The 18,675-nt window shown below is 37.3% G+C and overlaps 1 protein-coding gene and 1 long non-coding RNA gene across 23 annotated transcripts in view; one reads left to right on the top strand and one right to left on the bottom strand.

The window, feature by feature from the left end:
• The window catches only part of LOC125331968, a 51,132-nt gene extending 33,083 nt beyond the window's left edge, over positions 1-18,049 (bottom strand). For 14 of the 17 annotated variants that reach the window (XR_007206295.1, XR_007206302.1, XR_007206303.1 and 11 more), the window contains exons 1-6: positions 17,976-18,049; positions 16,372-16,531; positions 13,706-13,797; positions 12,789-12,933; positions 3,124-3,243; positions 552-700 (exon numbers count right to left, since the gene is read on the bottom strand). This is a non-coding gene — a long non-coding RNA (uncharacterized LOC125331968). The other 3 variants (XR_007206304.1, XR_007206293.1, XR_007206306.1) reach the window with 3 other exon arrangements.
• The window catches only part of FTO (FTO alpha-ketoglutarate dependent dioxygenase), a 231,319-nt gene continuing 230,372 nt past the window's right edge, over positions 17,729-18,675 (top strand). For 2 of the 6 annotated variants that reach the window (XM_048316432.1, XM_048316435.1), the window contains exon 1: positions 17,975-18,244. In XM_048316432.1, coding sequence (XP_048172389.1) covers positions 18,206-18,244 — 39 coding nt within the window. In that variant the 5' untranslated portion in view covers positions 17,975-18,205. Of the gene's footprint in view, positions 18,245-18,675 lie in introns of all 6 variants that reach the window. The other 4 variants (XM_048316433.1, XM_048316437.1, XM_048316434.1 and 1 more) reach the window with 3 other exon arrangements.

Below are 18,675 nucleotides of genomic sequence, written 5' to 3'. Positions count from 1 at the left end.
CCTCATACACTGAAGAAAATGGGGAAGAAACCATTTGATTTTTAGCCCTGTATCTGGACAACTTGTTAGTGATGACAGAAGTCTCTGGGAGTCACTAGCCAAAGAAACAGGAGTGACTGATTTGAACTGCTCAGTAAGATGCAACACTGTACTCTAATTAAATCAGGTTCAATGAATACTGAAAACTAGCAATACATGATCAATAAGCCAAGTATTATAATTCTTTTTCTATTAATACACCACTTGCTTAGTATCACAACTGACATGATATCTCATGCTTTAACCTCAAATATTGTCCCAACACTGGTGTTTGGACAACATGGCACAGGGACCAGGTGTGGTTCATAATTCTATGGAATGCAAACAGCATTTCGGTCAGAAGTCTTTCTTTTGAATAGGATAAAAATATATATAGTACCAGGTCAGTCTTCTACATATGTTTGAAAGGTCTATTCATATCTCCTCCATTAAAAGGTATACCAACACTTCTTTTTCCCTTATCTACATGTACAACTAAAGTAAAAGACTTTAGCTCTTGACCACAACCTCACCTCTTCTGTCCCTCTGCTTGAAATAGTTACTGATTGCATTTTTTTTTTTGAAGATGGAACCACTTTAGCCGCTCCTCTTTAAGCTGTCCGTTCAGTTCATCGCCTTTTGCTAACAAAGCATCATGGCTGGTCATTGAGTTCTTTAGGCTCTATGGAAAGGAAAGAATATCCAGAAAAAAATAAAATAAATCACACCTAGTAGAATCTTACAATGCTGCATATTCCAACAGTGGTCTCTTCTGGCAGTATTTAGTGTATATATTCTCAATGTGGTCAACAGGAGACACTCTTGATCCAAGTAACTGAATGCATGGCCGGGGGAAGGTGGCACTCTTGGTGCTCTCAGGAACATTAAACCCTCAGCTCAGTCATGATGAAAACGACCAAGAAATACATCTGTTAAGCAATTAAAAGATTTTGCTGTGGTTATAGTGGTTAGACATGCTGACCAAAAAACACTGCAGCAGCAAGCAAAAATGAATGTTGACCACAGTTATGGTAATCACAGAACTTGCCACAGCTCTGTTAACCCTTAATTGTAGATATGTAATTGTTTCATAATCCTAATACACTCAGTTCTGTCTTCCTACTAGTAGTACTTTAAAGAGGGACTTCTGATTTCTTTTACGTTTTCATTTATTTAAATGGATTATATTAAGGCACACTTAACCAATTTTAATACTAAATGAAGGATGCTGACAGAACCTCTATTTTCAGAATATTAGTTAATTCTATAGTGGCTACATTCCACAAATGCTTTCATAAAGCCTCATTCATTAAGAATTTCAATGTAAATCACATTCAAAGTATGACTTGAAACAACAGAGCCCACAAGCCAATCATCTGTTTAATAAAATGATTGTATGAAAATTTATGCTATGATTATGAAATGATTATGAAAATATATATGAGTATAGATAATGCAGGATAAAGTTAGCTTCAGCTTTTTCAATATACTATTTCCTACAAAGTAGTTGAATAGAGAAGCTGAATCTGAATCCTGTACGAATTGTTTAGGTTCAGTTGCATCTGAATATACAAGAAACAAATAAAACCCCATTGAGTATAAGCCACCAACTTGATCTTCAACCTTTCATATCTCGTTTCTGAGTTGGAAAATATCATGGAGAATAAACAACATTAGCAGTTAGTCTTATTTCACAGAGTGAATAGAGTGTATTGTTCATCAATGTTTAACAATCTTTCTTCAGTGCTCCTCTTGCTCTGTCCTGTATCTGTGAACTCTATTGCAATAACTTCAAAGAATTACACCTTAGAAATATTTTTTACAGTCTTAATTCTCTCCATATTTCATTTTCTTTCTTATCAAAATCACAATCCTTAAAGTCTATAACCCTTCCAACTGTCCAAGAGAACTCATTTTTTCTTTCTCATCTCTTAGCTTCAATTTTTTACCTGCAGTTCTCTTCCATTTCAACACACAATATACGAAGAAAAAAAAACAAATTAACTAACTAACTAAACACCTTGGCAAAGCTCCTTTCATAGATTTCATCCTTGTCTCTTTCCTTAATTTCCAAAAGAAATGAAACCAAATCCATCAATAGCATTTTTTCTACCGAACGTCTCATTAAAAACACAAAAAGCTTCCACCTGAAAAGTCTCCTTGCTTCCACTTGATTCTATTCCTTCAGTGTCTCTGCTACTCTCCTGACCATTTTGGATTAGCTTTCCACATTAATTTTAAGGGGACCATGACTACAACCTCAATATTTTTGTATTTTTCTAAAATGCATTCTTTACCTGGATCATCTTCTACATCTGAGTGTTCCATCAGCCTTTTTTTCCCCCTTATACATAAACTGTTTCTAGCTTGCTGTCCCTGGAGTATCCCAAGACTGAGGTCATGACAATAATCAGGATGATGATTTTCATTGACTATTTCTAGTCTGGAATTTTATTTCTTTGGGAAACATGTCTTGAACTTGTTGTCAGTTCGAAATAACTCATTTAAAGAAAATGGTTATATAAGTACTGCACAAATTAACACCAACGTCTCTACACTGCAGTTGTGCAGTTGTACCAATCATTCAAGGGAACTGACTCTCTTCAGTCTTTTAATCTGTAGTTCCACAGACTAACATATTTCATATTATAACTTAAGACACGCTGAATACTCAGTTTATAATTGAAGCAAATAAATTTACCAATGAGATCAAATATATACTCAAAACCAGCCAAACCTCCCCAGCTTTTTCAAAGACTGATAAAGTGAGGGGGGTCTGGTACCTCTTTTTTCGGAAATCAGTATATTTAAGCCAAAGCTCTCTCTTTAAATCATCAGGAGTCTCTTTCAGTAGCCAGACAACTCAGTTCATTCTTACAATCTGCCTGGGATGACTTTGCAGATGAAATCACTAAGACCTCCTAGACCCTTCTGAAAAAACCCAAAATTTAAGACTAAAAATCCTTACTCTGTTTGGAGCAGCTTGAGAGAAATGTAATATGTGGTTCATCATCATGTACTCATTATTGACTCAACATCAAGAACTGTGTATTTTTTTTTTCATTTAGAAAGGCTTACATGATGAGAATATATAAATGTACTAACCAAATTCCAAATCTCTCTTGAAACTGGAGAAATTTTCCTTCCATTGCTGAAGGAACACTGCTCTTCTCAACCAGCTGTTTACAGACCTCGATAATTTCCACATTGTCCTGAATGTTTAGTCTTCAAATTTAAAAAGAAATACATAATGAGCTTAAAAATACAAAATGAATTATCATATTAGTTTTGTTTTGAAAAGTTGAACTCTTTTGCAAAACAGCTTCCTACAATGCATTTGGGAGAAGACTTAGTGTGTAATACCCAAATTAATTTCTTCTTCTATATTTCATATTACACAGTGTAGGTAAATAAACATGATGATACAGCAGCTTCAAATGCTACATCAGAATCTTTGATTATTGACAGAAAAAAACCCCATTCTATACTTAAAGTGATTGTTTGTTTTCTATTCACTTTTCCACCATCTGAAGTATTTAGTGGCAGTAGAATACCATTTTATGGAATTTCCTCTTATAGTTTAAACATATCAAATACTGCTAAAAAGAAGTGACTCAGCAACTTACAGCACCTGAAGGCTTGTATTCCAACATGCTGCAGGTGTGTGTTACCTACACAAAAATCACATAATACCTATGTAGATATTCTTACAATTCTAAGATTACAAGATTTGAGGAGGATTTGTATTAATATAAATTATTATAAAAGCCAAATAAATCTTTAACATTTGAAAAGGTAACTTCTCTTCCAATATTTATCTATTTTAGACATATTGGATTACTGTCACAATGCTACACTGCAGCAAGAGAATGGACTACTAAGCTTACACATCTGTAAACCAGCTGACTACATGAAATACTTTCCTTTTATTCTTCAAAATATCAAATGCTTTTGTGTTTTGGCATTGCCCAGTTAATTGTCCTTGCACAGAAGATAAACACAGTCACAAATCTGAGATCTTCCCCAAGAAACAGGCCTAACTCAATGCTAAAACTATCATGTGTCTAAAACATGTTATCTACAGAAATTAAAGTTGTGGTGAGTATAGACAGCAGCACTGTCTCATGCTAGCTATTTAAAAGCTAATGTAGTGGCACGTTTTTATTAATCTTGTTCCACACATCAAACAAAAGGGTCTGATGCCTTCAAAGGCTTTTTTTTCCCCCTTCTTTTTTTAAGCAGGCTCTTTTTTTTTTTTTCTTTTTAAGTAGAAAAAGGAGCAGATGATAGTGAAATTTATGATGTACAGATGTAAACTCCATAGCTTCTGACAGTCAACATTAACTATTTTTTCAACAGTGAATGAAACAGTACTTGATTTAAACAGGTTTTAGATACTACTACTATGGAGCAAATTACTTAAATTCAGAAGTGAAAAATTACTTTTTATTTGGATCATTTCAATTCTTGCAACTATAAGAGCTAGAGAAAGCATGTACAATTACTTACTTATTAGTGCATTACATTGATCACAATTTCTTTATTTATTTATATAAAATATGCCTAAGAAACGTCCATTGCATCCAGGCATATGAAAAAGAGCTTGCTGTTGGACAATGAGATCTTTTCAGATTTCGTGGGCAAGGCACAGTTAATTGAGGAAGACTCTGTTGGGAAGGATCATTTTTCTAGAAATGAAGTCACAAACCAGTAGAATAGAAAATTATGATCTTCACAGGCTTCTCCCTCCCAAGTAGGTATATTCTGCTCCCTGAACATCTGCCCAAGTATTCTGATATTACTTAAAAATAGGGGTTATATACAGATTTAATAGAAATTAACTAGTATTTTTCACTTAAACAAATATTTCCCTCAAAATAATGAGTAAGACTAAACTTGTACTGAGATAGCTGAATCAGTACTTTTTTTAGTGCCCAGAAAGTAATAAAATTTGCCACAGAACCTGGACACACTGAAGTACAGCTGGAACAGAAGTCAGAAAAAGAAAAGGAGCTAATATCCCTTTGGAGGCAATAAGATGAATTAATGGGCAAACTGATCTAGCTCTGTGCCTTCTATCACAACTGCAGAAATAAGGAACATGAACTCTATTCTTCCTTTAAACCTCATCTTCATGCTGGCTTTAAAAGTCTGAAATGGAAAACGAAGTTAGGAGAAAGTGACTCTTAAAAAAGCTAAGAATTATTTTTGGGGTTAATGTCTTAAGTACACTAAAGAGACAATCTCTTTTCCAGACCTCTTATCATTTGGATTAAAAGCATATAGAGTGGAGTCCCAATAACAGGCTGAGGAGCAGCTGTGTGGGAATGGGGCACTGATAGCAACTTACACCAGAAGGAAATGATCAAAGAAACGATCTTGACCTCCACTGTACAAATTTATGCCAGTAAATCCCAGATGGCTAAGCTAATAAAATTGAGGTCTAATTAAACCACATCCCTTGCATCTTGTTTTTGCTTCCATATGAGCAGGACATGGATATAGTACTGAGACTACTCTTAAGGAGTCCTGACTATTGTATTAACTGGAGTAGTGGCTCAAAAGCTTTATCCATTCATATTCAAAAGTGGAAAACCAAGTAAGTAAAATACATATCACCACCAAACTTCTCAAACTTGCCCTCTGTCTGGCAAAATAGGCAAAAGGCTTTTCAGCTAATTGCTCTCAACCACAAATACACCAATAGCCAAGACAGACACACAGACTCCCAAGCAGAGAAGAATACAACATGAATGTGCACTACTACCTAATAGATCTACATACATCTAATAGATTTAAATAATACAGTGATAATATATTTAAATCGAGTCACAATGCAGCAAAAAATGCCAAAGGAATTAAAAACAGATGGGCAAATAAGCTCTTCATTAAAAGATCAAGTAAACAAAACACACACACAAAAAAAAAGCATAAACATGCAAATACCTGTTTCAAAAATGAAGTCTGGGATGGCTTTAAAGATGTTTTTGGAAAGTACCATGAGTTATTAAGTTATTTGAAGATACCTGCTTGCAAAATTATTGTATTTAGAATTAATGTTTTACCTTGCACACTGTGTACCATAGACATCAAACCACAAGGCTGTGGTTTTGGCCATCTTTTAATTATGAACAGTCAAGCTAATTGTAGATAAATTTTGTACTTAAAATGTGTTCAGTCTAATAATCCATAGGCCAAGTTTGTCCCTTAAGGTGGATTTATAAGTTCCTTAAAGAATCCCAAAACAAACTCCAATTAAATATGGAAAAAGACATTGATTGCAGCCACATTACAATAATCATCTCAAGGAGTGTTGCATATGAACTCAACTCTGTTATGTAGCTCTTATGTTAGACAGAAACTGCAGCAAAGCTGCAAAGGCAGCTTTAAAATATTACTGGATTTTTTGTGAATATAGGACTCAGGATAACCAGTACCTCCCTTCCTTATTGATGATGGACTAATGATTAACTATGGCTGCTTCACTAATTGGAAACTACAGTTATTTCAATCACAAGAACTTCTTCAACATGTAGCACAATAAAGAATGTTTTCCTAAAGGTTGACAGTAACCTAACTGCAGGCTGACATCAAATGGTGCTACAGCAAAGAGATTGGTGGAAGTCCAGTCCTTTTGGCACCACTCAGTTCCTAAAGAATTTCAGCACTGTCTTTACATGGTTATGTAGCAGGATGATAGCCACGTGTTTTCTTACAAAACACAAGAAAAAGCTGCTAATAATACCAAAATTCAAAGACAAGCTACAGAGATGAACTAAGATGACCTTATTGGTCACCCAAATGTCCAGGTTTTTTCCAGTATTCCAGAATTGACAGTTTCTTCTCTGCTAATATAAAGATTAAAAATAAGAATTACACAGAACCTATAAATCTGTTTAATTTTTTATGCAATAAAACAACTCATACAGACTGTTCTAGATAGCAGTTACAAGACTCTCAAGAAAGCAAGCTAATGAAAGTCTCCTTAATATATCATGTACATATCCCTTTAAGTTCTGGCTGTGGTTCATTCAGCATCAAAAATACATGGAAAACATGGGGATTAAGAGTCTTCCATAAAGTACTCTGATGGCACAATTATAGAACACACACTACATGTATACTGGTGGACACTTTTCAATTTATTTCCTAGTATCTTCAGTCAAATACAGTAACTCTCAAATACTAATGCATCTTCTATCAGGTTTCAAGCTAGAAATAGACTGTAAAGGAAATACTTCCAGAACTTCAAACATGAACTCAGAGACAGTAACTTATCATGGTTTGGATACAAGTAATTTGATAAACATAAATAAGGATCTGTACTACTTTTTAAAGCCTGACTTTATTTAAGGACTTTTTTAGATGAATTTGAAGTGCATCTTTACTTTCAAACTCCTTAAAAGTTTTCACATAAATATGGTAGTTGACATAGAATTTAGATGTTATCTTCAGTTTCTATTTGCTGCATGTGAAGAAGAGTGTTTATACACAAATGACGCACAGAAGTTCTTCGCAACAGATTATTTTCAAACGATGCAAATAATATTTTAAATATTTTCTGAATTCACTGGAGGCACAGACTGAGAAATTAATTTATGATAACAACTTCTTTAACCTATTTAAATGATATAAAGGAAATTCTGAATAGGGGAGACTTATGACTCTCTGAATAATTTAACAGCAAACATTATGATGTATTATTTATGTAGCACCACTGATGCACAAAAGAATGCTTGCACATAATAGCGGGGTCGTCAGTCCCTTGAAAGGCAGTTAAAGAACTGATGACATATTTCTCATGCACGGAGAACTTCCACTGGAATCAAACAAGTAAGGAATGCAGGATCATGCCACATTAGATTCTTAATACAGTTAAAGGTAACAGTCCGAAACTGAAACAGTCAAAAAGGGGAAAATACATGCAAAGCTGTAGAATTTTGCATGTATTTTTTGCAAAAGTAAGGGAGAGAAAGAAAAAAGATTCAACTAATAGAGGCTTTATTATGAACACATTCTGCATGCATGTTTGCCTGACTTTGCTGCACTGCACAGCTACACCTAATTTGCTAATCTACCCTTATACAAGGCCAATAGTTTTCTCCTATTTCTAGACTCCAAATTATTCATGGGTGCTAAGGAACATTAAATTGCTTGATATGAACTTATACCTAAAATTTTGTAATAATTATATCGAAGATCTTTTGGATCAATTGGCTATGGTATCTTCAAAGCAGCCAAACATAAAGCAGATACAGTAAGGTATATTTATTCTTTGTGGATTTTTTTTGTCTCTTCACACCTTAGAAACAGCTAAGCTCTCCTGAATTTTTCCAGCCATCTTATTTTTGGGTAAGTGTCCTGCATATTTTCTGATCTGAATTAAAAATGATTTGAGATTCAGATTCAAGATTTGACTGAGCAATCTAAGTGTTCACTTCTTTAAAAAAAGAGGGCACATACCCAACACAAGTCTGTTGGGTTTGTCATCACTGATCAAAAGGGCAGGACAAGAATATATGCAAAACAAAAACATGAAATAGTCTGTGCTAATGAATATTATAGAAAGTATGCTCTGACCTTATGGATTACAATACTACTGTGTTCAAGTTCTGAGTATTGGTTACTACATTTCTAGTAAGTTTTCACCTTAGGAAAATGTGTTCAAGAAATTGCATATTCAGAAAATTCAAATTACCAGAATCCCCTCTGGTTTGGACAAGGCCTCAAAAAGCAGACAGGCACACTAGAACTTCTGCAAAACTCCTGAACATTGTTAGCTGAGCAGGACGTTCTGTGGACAACTTTTCCTTTTTTTAAATTATTCGTGCTTTCGTCAGTTTAAGAATCTCTGCCTTAATCAATATGGTTCCAATCCTAGTTCTGCACAGGACATCTTACAACTGGATCTGCTCTTATTACAAGATAAGTCCTCCCACTCTGTCATATCAACATTTGATATGTATTCCCAGAACCAAGTTACCGTCTTCTATCTCGTAGCCCTGGGCCTGAATAAATTTATTATATTTCTACCCTCATTCTGCATTTTTAAGATAAAAACCAAACAAACTGATTTTGGGAACAAAACTGCCCAATTAATGATATGAAGTGTACAAACATAGGTGTGTTAAAATTGTCAAAACTTGCCCTACATATAAATTACAGGCAAATTGGTAGGGACAAACACATTTTTTTATCTGTCTAAAACCATGAGAATTTTTTCTGTTCTCATATACCTGAATCAATGTAATGAAAATGAAGACTGGTGTGAGGGTGTAACTGGCCAGCTGCCTGGCCCATAGCTTCTGGACGTTAAGGAGACAATTCTGATGACTCAGGTTTGAATCAGAGCTGTAACTGTTTGTTGAGGATTTTTAAAACACATTATCAGTTCAGTGTATAAGTTAACTGAGTACAACTACTACAAATGTCCCTACGAAAGTTTTAAAGTGTGAGTTCCAAATCTAACTAAATAAGTAAAGGACTGAGAGTGAGACTGCCTTAAGCAGTAAGTCTCGACAGTAAAAAGCACCATTATAGATGGCTGCATTGTAGTATTTACTTTTCAAAGTCCACATGTGTGATAGATTTTTCAAGTCTGCAGTACTGTGCACATATGTATCAAGAGACTAGAACAAACCTTGAAATTAAAAAAGGAAAAACATGTGCAAACAAATGACAGATGTGAAACTTTGTTATAACATGACAACACTAAACTTTTTCATACACTACTTTTATAACCCTTTAACATGTAGAAAGTTATACTAAGGAAGTCCAATGATTTTAACTATTAGAAAACTTGCCTGATAGCTACTCTCTTTTCAAATCTGTACTTTTGTTTAACCCTGACTACTGTGGATTCTCATAATAAGGACTTCAAAGGCAAACAAGCTATCATGACTATTATAAATGAATACAAGAACAAGGGGAAAGAACAATCTTTCTGCCTACAGGTACTAGCATTGCCCACTGATGAAAAAAAAGAGTATGGACTTGCTACAGTGAAGCAATTATTAGGGGTACTGATATAAACCACTGTTTTTAATAAATGTGAATTACACCTTTCCTTGTATGCTCTGGCATACCAGCAGCCTCTCTCACTTTTTTGAGACCACTGCTAATAAAAGATTGAACACAGCTGTATGGACAAGGTCTATGGCCTGGAATCTGGAGCTGCTGGTCAGCTGAAAGGAGTTTTCTGGGGAGGCTCTCGTTTTGTTTCTCAAGCTCATGAACTCTTTCTTGCCAATGCTCAATCCTTTCTTCCAGCTCCAGGCCTGACCCAGCCACTTGGGGCCGCCACCAACCTGTTCAGACTTTTTTTATCATTAACAAGCTGTATTAACTTGGTCATTCTGGGGAAAATAATAAAAAGATGAAAAAGAATGTGAAAAGTCAGCATAAAAAGCATTCTGTTGAAAGGAACATAATCACTGTGAAGACTTCAGCACAGAACCTGAATAATAAATTTCAGGTTTTGATATAACTATTACTGCCTGTGAAGAACTCTTTGAAGATAATTGAAACCACTGTGCAGCAATCTGCTTTATTGCACTGACAAATAACAGTTTCCTAAGGCTTATCATTTAAGGTTAGTAAAGGGAGGACACATATTTACTCCATATGGTGCTTAAATGTAATTTTTAACGCATGACCTTATATAGGAACCTCTGCATGCTGTTAAGTAAAGTTACAGGTTTGGGATGTGGGGGGGCAAACTATAAAAGCTACAACTCCACAGAACATTCAACTATTGAAAGAATGCTAATAATATGCAACATTCCAATGATATACAATTTCTAGTATTTTAGGATTTAAATATATATTTCATGTCTAAAGTAGCTAAAATATATAGGTGGAGATATTTAAGAAGGTACTTTGAAAAAAGACTTAACAGTTCTCATTACCATACTCAATTTTATACTTGGCAAGTAATACCAGTGTGCTTCAGAGAAGGAACAGTTAGCTGCAGAATATAATTAGATACAGAGGGTATGGTTGTCATCTGTCTTTAAAAGGATACAAATTTTGCTTTTGGTATCTCAAGAGTTGTACCTTTGATTTTCCCTTAGTTTTGATAAACATTTGTAAGCTAGAACAAAAGGCAGAGAGGGCACATGGGGCTGATGTAACATGCACGAACAGAAAACATACCCAGCAGTGAATGCAAAAAACTTGGCATATAAAGAAAGACAAGGTGGCTTTGATGAGAGAGACAAGTTCAAGACTTTACAAAGTCGGTTGCACATCTTCGAGACCTGTATCTGGTTTACAGGAAATCTATTTTTGAAGGTCCAGAAAGAAATCTGAAAATAAGGACACACTTCATTTGTTTAAAGGGGCTTGTTTTATTTTTTGTATACTTGTGGACAGAAGCTTCTACTTAAAAGAACAAAAGTGAAACAAAAAAAAAAAATCCATAATAACTTCAGGATGTCACAGAATGTTACTTGTCTGTAAGCAGGTTTTTTGTTTACGTGGAGTTTTTTCAATGTTCTTCTACTGCAAATTCATTCCAAACTTCTAGTTAAAAGGGTTTTGGCAAGGAATGCTGGAAAAGAAATTTAGCTTGAGGAGTTAAGTTTTTTCACTGGCAAACAGTGTATTTTTTATTTTCTGTGCTATAAAGTATTAATTCAGGTATTCCAATTTGGACATTCCATGTATTGCTATCTAAGTGGATGATGAGTTCATTTGGTAAGTCATCTAAGAGAAACACAGGAAATGCTGTTTAGAATAAGCAAACAATTCATGTGTTCCACCATCTTAGATTTGACAACAGCCTGACAAAAAAGATGGAAGTTATGTCATGCTGGTCAATTTGTTCCTGACTTACTGAATACTGAGTCAAAAGGAAAAAATGCTTTGGACTTAAAAAAATAATGAAATAGTCCCATCTACAGAGACAATATTTTCAGTTGCCCATTTATGAATCTGTTAGCCACACCTTGCTTGGATGCAGTGTGATTTTATTAAGTACAGCACAGTGTGAGCACACAGTCATGGTGCTTTTGGATTAATTAGCCCTCCTGCAAAGCAGTAGCACCACAAACAGTTCTGCTGAGCCCCGACTGGTTTGTCAGCTCAGCACGAAGTTTAATAATAAGCCTGAAGTTCCTCGGGTACATTAACGATCACAGAATCACAAAACCAATTAGGTTGGAAAAGACCTCTGTGATCATGAAGCCCAACCTTTGACTGAACATCACCTTGTCAAACAGACCGTGGCACTGAGTGCCACGTGCAGTCTTTTCTTAAACACCTTCCTGGGCAGTCCATTCCAAGGTTAATCGTCCTTTCCGTGAAGAAATTCCTCCTAATGTTCAACCTGAACCTTCCCTGGCTCAACTTGAGACTAAAGGGTAGATGACAGTCAACTTCTTGACGGCCAGAGAAGCACAAAAATATGGGTGGAATCTTACTGTATAGACCATTTTGATTCTAGAATGAAATTCCTGATGAAACATTAAGCTTCTACAGCCTCTTCTACAGCTCCCAGAACACCTGCTGTACTCTGACAGCATAGCTCTGAATCCAAGGTAGCAGCTCCAAAGTGACAGACAGTGCTGTGCCTCTCCATACGGAAATCTAATACAGTCCACCACAAAGACATACATACACAACCAGAAATTAAAACAAAAATTAATTCCAAAGAATGATTTTTGCTACTGCTTTAAAAAGCGCCCAGAGAAATCAGCATTTTTAATTTGTTGATGTTTTAAAGGACAAAAATACTACTGTAAGCTAAAATAAAAGTATTAACCCCATACCTTTTCATTTTCTCCTCTTGCTTATTTGCATGCTGCTTGAGTAAGACGTGATCACCATGTACATGAAGAAATCTGTCCTCCAGTTCTTCTTGACTGATTTGTTACATAGCTTGCTGAGCTTCTACATTCTGTGCAGTTGATGACTCTACCCAAACCAAGACAACTGTAAATTACTTTCAATGCATTCAACAACATGTAGTTCAAAGTCAAAACTCACTCTGAAATACTGAACCCCCCAACTTTTCAAGTAATTTTGTATCTTACACTTGTATGAGTCTGTTAATTTTTTTAGATTTATTGTCATTTCAATCACTTCCTTCTTCCTTCCTCTTACAGATTAAAAAAAAAGCAATTAAAATTATACAGCAACCTGTTTACATACTAGACAACACAAAGGTAACAGTTTAGCAAGTAACCAGGTTCTGTCAAAGATACTATCTAAAAATAAGTAATACCAAAGAGATGCTTTCTAATCTGTTCCAAAGTTAACATAAACTCTCTTGAAGCTTGAAAAGATTCTCATAATTCTTTACGTTTAGTCAGATACAAGACTAAGCCCAGTTGTTCCATTCTAATAGCAGCTGAGTAACATAGCAGAATTGCATAGTACTTTGGTTCCCATTTTGTTAAATGGATCTGTCCTTGTCCTCAATTCAGCAAAAAATTCCTCTTTCCTCTGGAAGGATGAATGTTATAGCTCAATGACATTTCCACTTTTTAGCATCTCGCAGCAACTCTGCTGTTATAACAAGCAACTTGAACATAGAATGGGTCACAGCATCTTTCACAATTTAACCCAGATTTTGAATGGTATTTGAACTTAATTTTGTGAGTGGCAACATCAGAAACATTTTTAGAAAGAAACTAAAGCCACTGATCAAAGTCTGTAGCTGTAATAAATAGCAGCTGGTACAAACCTTGTAATCCTTCAATTCCAGCTGGAGTTAGACCTGTATGTCTCACAGGCAGGTCCCCCACAGTTAGATCAGCTGCAACAAGCATGGTTTATCTAGGGATAACCAAATTCAAATGAAATTCCTCTTCATCTGTTATTTAAACTGAGACTAGAATGAACAATACACCACATAAAATGAAGGAAGAAGTTGTGGCAGATTCACTGAAAAGATAGACTTGTGAATGCTCCTATCTCAACTGGATTGCTCAGAGGACAATCTAAACTCTCAAGTTTAATTTTATGCCAGTTTTAATGCATCCACAAAATACACCTTTGTTGTACAATAGCTCCAATTGTATTTAATACATGTACAATCAGCTTTCTGAAGTTCTAATTCTGTTGTCTTCAGGAATCTTTGGGCTAAGGCATCCCCAAGTGGACATGGGAAGGGGACCTGTGGGTTTTGTTTTGTTTGTTTTTTTTTTTTTTTTTAGTTGGGGGTTTTTAAATTGTTTGTTCATTTTAAGGGAGGTAAAAGCTTAAGGCATCAACTGGTAGGTGAGTAACGCCATCTTCCACATTTTTAATGGAATTCTTTGAAACAGGTGCTAGGGGTTATGAAGTCATTCCAGTGTTGCCTGGCATTCTCTTAGTCTTCTTTCTATCACTGTCATATAAGCAATTACTTTTTAAGATAGAGACTCTCCTATGAATGATTCTCATAAATCTGAACACGATTCTATCTTGAAGCAGCAGAAAGCTTAGCTACATGACATAGTGAGATTAGGAAAGTATTAATGTGAAAAAGTACTACATTTGTTTTGGTGTAATACATGAACATACTTGTTAACAACTGCTGTTTCTTTCTTGTCTTCTGGTGCAGAAAATTACACGTTGGTCACAAAGTCAAGTAATGCTGAAACAACAGTACGAGGAGAGACATGAAGTCCCCCGAAAACCATTGTTAAACTCTTTGGGTGATATAAATCCTTAGTCAATACAAAAACATCTAGGAAAGCATTAGGAAATCAACGGTGATACTACTAGAGCCTTAGAGGGCAGAAGCGACACAGTATGATCAGCAGACATCCCATGAAATATCTGTTAATTCGATCATAATCAAAAGTGCTGCCTAAGCTATCTCTTTCTTCCATCATAAATAAGTCTCCTTATGGCTTTGTCCTAAAGAAACAAAAGGGATTTAATGGAAATTTAGTTTCCAGCAAGTCAGCCTTGCTTTTAATCTTTTGGTTTTTTCATCACTAAAATTTATGATAAAATATTATTTCCAGACTTCACTGTTTATAAATAAACAGGAACACATTTTTCTTCCATGTGGAACAAATGTTTCCTTGTCATGACCATTGAAATGAACTGATCCCCACTTGCAGACTTGCAATATGGTTGCAGTTTCAATGCTGTCAGTGACAGAAACAGAAAATACTACTCTGTGATGCTGATGTCCACACCACGCAGCCGATGGCACAACTGGTAACCAATGACAAATACACATCAACTGGAATCCAGCTCCTCAGCATCCTCGGCTCTTTTTGCATTACTTCTAAAAAATCCTGAAAACTTTTTTGTAATTTGTTAAATTAGCTCTATCTGCAGTCATTGACTTCACTCAGGTCTAGGTTCATTATTGTGGTTACTGTTATATGTCCCTCTACCAGTACGGCTACGGCAACTGAGATCAAAGGGAAATAGAAACATTTTACCTCTAGAGAATCATCTAAATTTGGTTCACAATGGTAGCAAGGAGAAGATGCCACCATTATATGTCTTTCTAGAATGTGATTGTCCTTGCTTTCACAAATCAAAAATGACAGGGGCTTTTTTTGGGCAAGTTTCAAGAGACATCAAGAGCTAAACAAGTATTTTATCAGCACGACTCCACAATGATTGTGATCTATCAAAATCAGGCTTCAGAAACTCTAGCATAGTAACAGGCACAGACAAAAATTACTGGTTTTCACTATTTGCTACTTGCTAAAGAAACTTTGCTATGGATATATCTACCTATTATCATCAGTATGAGAGGAATCTACTCATTTAAAAACAGAGATAAAACAACACATGCTTGTCACTCAAATAAACAAACAAAAAACTCTTGTCAGCAGTAATCCATTACTGACTGCAACAAAACCACAGAAATACTTAAGCTATAAGCAAAATACCATAGCAGAGATGCACACAAAGCCAGTGTTTACTAGCAACATGACAAGACTTGAAGTGACAAAATAAAGCAACTTTAAATCTAAAGTGTCCTGAAAACTTAGAAGGTGAAATTTTCAAAACAAAGAGGAAGAATTGTTTCAATTCCATTACAAAGTGACAGAAATTAAGCACTCAGCTATCTTTTCTGTCCTGGGCCACAGAAAAAGAAAATAAAAAACTCAACCATATTAATTGGTTTTATTAGATACAGTGGTTTTGGATAGAAATAGTACAAACATGCCTCCTGGTTTTAAGGAGGCCAAATACAATTACAGATTTAGAATTTGGTTTGGCAACTTATTTGCCTGATTAGTTACATACCTATGTCTTTAATAATCACTAATAACCACCATTTATGCTGCTGCTTTGAGAGAGGACGCTTCAAACATCAAAGCATGTGCTACATATGCTACAGTTCCTCTTTGAATATTATCTCCGTGTCAATCACAAACACTTAAACAAAATTACTTTTCCTTGCAGTCCAGTTCCAGCGTTATTTCTAAAAGCATGAGATTTCTCCACAGCATTCCATATTACTTTTGAAAGCATTTCCAAAGCGATTACATCTGACAGAATTGTACAGCAACACTGCTACAAAAGTGATGGTACACTTAAGAGTGCAGGTTTCCTAAAAAAAAGCATAACAAAGGAAGAGAGATATAAATTTGTATTTGCATCTGGACAGATCCACATGGCATCCTCAACCTCAAAAACTTAAGACCAGGTTTTATTCCCAAGAAAGGATACCCTACAATCACTTCAGCACATACTGCTCCTCAAAAATAAGACAAAAGAACTTAATATACAAATAGAGGAATATTCTGTGTATCTCTGGGATTAACCTATTAGAACTTCAAGTTAGGTATAAGGAAGAATTTTCAATAGTTACTGAAGTTAAAGAAACTGTAACTCTGTTTTACACTTCACTACTTACAAAAGTGGTTCTGTCACCACCTGTATCTGAAAGTTTACTACAGAAAACCTGCACACGACTTTGTACTGTTATACAAGGCCAGACAGTAATGAGACTAATACTTTAGGTTCAGACTCTTATGTAACTCACAGAAGTGTACTTTTGTACCAATATCATTCAAAAGTAGCAAAATTGAATGGGGATTACATGATTTTTTTTAGAAGTTCTCAGCCAGTGGGGCTAGAAGGGACTTCCAGTGAAGGGATTTGTAGTGAAATCATAAAAATTACAACTTAATTGTTTCAACATGGATTTTGAATTTGAGTCTCAGACATGGCCAAGACGATCCTTTTGTTACAAAATCCTACTCCTCTGGTAGAGGGAATTTAGAAAAGGAGGTGAGAGGGACCACCCACCTATCTTAGCTTATCACAACGTTCTCCCTCTATTGAGTCCTTAAAAGATAAACGTTTGCACTTTATTGGGCTTGTAACCTAAAATAATCCCATTTATTACTTGGTAGAAATATAAACACATATCATCTTTCAAATATCATCTATTGCAGGGCTGTGTGTTTTGGGATGTGGACAGGAAAAAAAAAAAAAGAGAAAACATGGAAGATATTAGGAGACAGGATCACAACATCTTGCTGTTGCCTGAGGGAAGAAACATCTCTCAGACCTGTAAGTCCAACTTTAACACAGAAAAATCGAAACAACCTTCAATGTATTTTACAAGCGCTTCTCAAATTTTGATTCAGCCGCGCCAGTCCCGGCGGTGACTGACAGGGCTGGAAGGGGCAGGGTCGCAGGGAAGGCAGAGTTTGCCTCACGAAGGAACGCCTACAGTGCTCCCGCCCTCGGGCACAGGGGCGCAGCTCCCGCTTCAGCCCAGCAGCCTTTCCAGGTACAAAACACAGGCCTACAGGGCTACTTTTAACCAAACGCTGAGGCTCCCAGCCTTTTCCCATGGGCACCGAGCGAGGAGCCTCTCGAGTCTGGAACCGCCACCCTCAGCGCGGGAGCCGCCAGCCCCGCTCCTCGCCTCCCCAGCCGGGGGCCGCCCGCTCCAGGACACGGCGCCACAGCCCCGGGCAGCTCCAGCGCCCCCGTCCTCCCCGCGCCGTGCCAAGAGGAGGAGAAGCTCCCCCCGTACTCACAGCCCCCGCCAGCCCCAAGCTCCTCTCAGCGCTCCGTTAGCAACTGCCGCTGTTGCCAACCGGCCCCTTCCCCTTCCGGGCCGCCCTGGGCCTGCCGGGACTTGGAGTTCGGGGCGGGGCCGCGCACTGTCCGCGGAACCGCGGGCCGGCAGCTACAGGCGGGAGCTGCGCGGGGCGTCTGCGGTGCCTGGGGCGCTGCTCCGCTCCGGGCGGACGGCTAAGGTGGCACCATGAAGAGGAGAGCAGGGGAGCGGGAGAAAGAACTGAAGGTACCTTCCGTTTGCTTCCTGCTCCCCGCAGCCCCGAGGAGTGTGCCCGTGGCTAGCCCTCTCTCCGCCGCTCGTGGGGCTGTGTGGGGCAGAGCTCACCGGAGCTCTGGTAGCTCCAGTGCTGGAGCCCCGAGCGAGGGGACTCCGAGGCCGCCGTGAAGTTCATTGTGAGACGAAGGAGCCCCGGCCCCGAGCTCGGCGCCGCGGTCACAGAGCCGGGGGTGCCGGGGCGGCAGCTCCGCACGGCCGCGTGTGCTCAGCACCGCCCCGCGCCCCCAGGGGCTCCGCCGGGGCTGCCCGGGCAGGGGGGTCTGCTTACCCTGGAAATGTCGGATCGCCCCTGCCTTGAATGAGGGGTACCTTGTACGGCGTTAACAGGAGCTAGTGGTAAAGGCGTGTGCCATCTGGGCAAAATACTTCAATTTAAAAGA

This window comes from Corvus hawaiiensis, chromosome 12 (assembly GCF_020740725.1).
Source record: "Corvus hawaiiensis isolate bCorHaw1 chromosome 12, bCorHaw1.pri.cur, whole genome shotgun sequence".
Lineage (NCBI taxonomy): Eukaryota > Metazoa > Chordata > Aves > Passeriformes > Corvidae > Corvus > Corvus hawaiiensis.
This window is presented reverse-complemented; position numbering and strand designations above follow the sequence as displayed.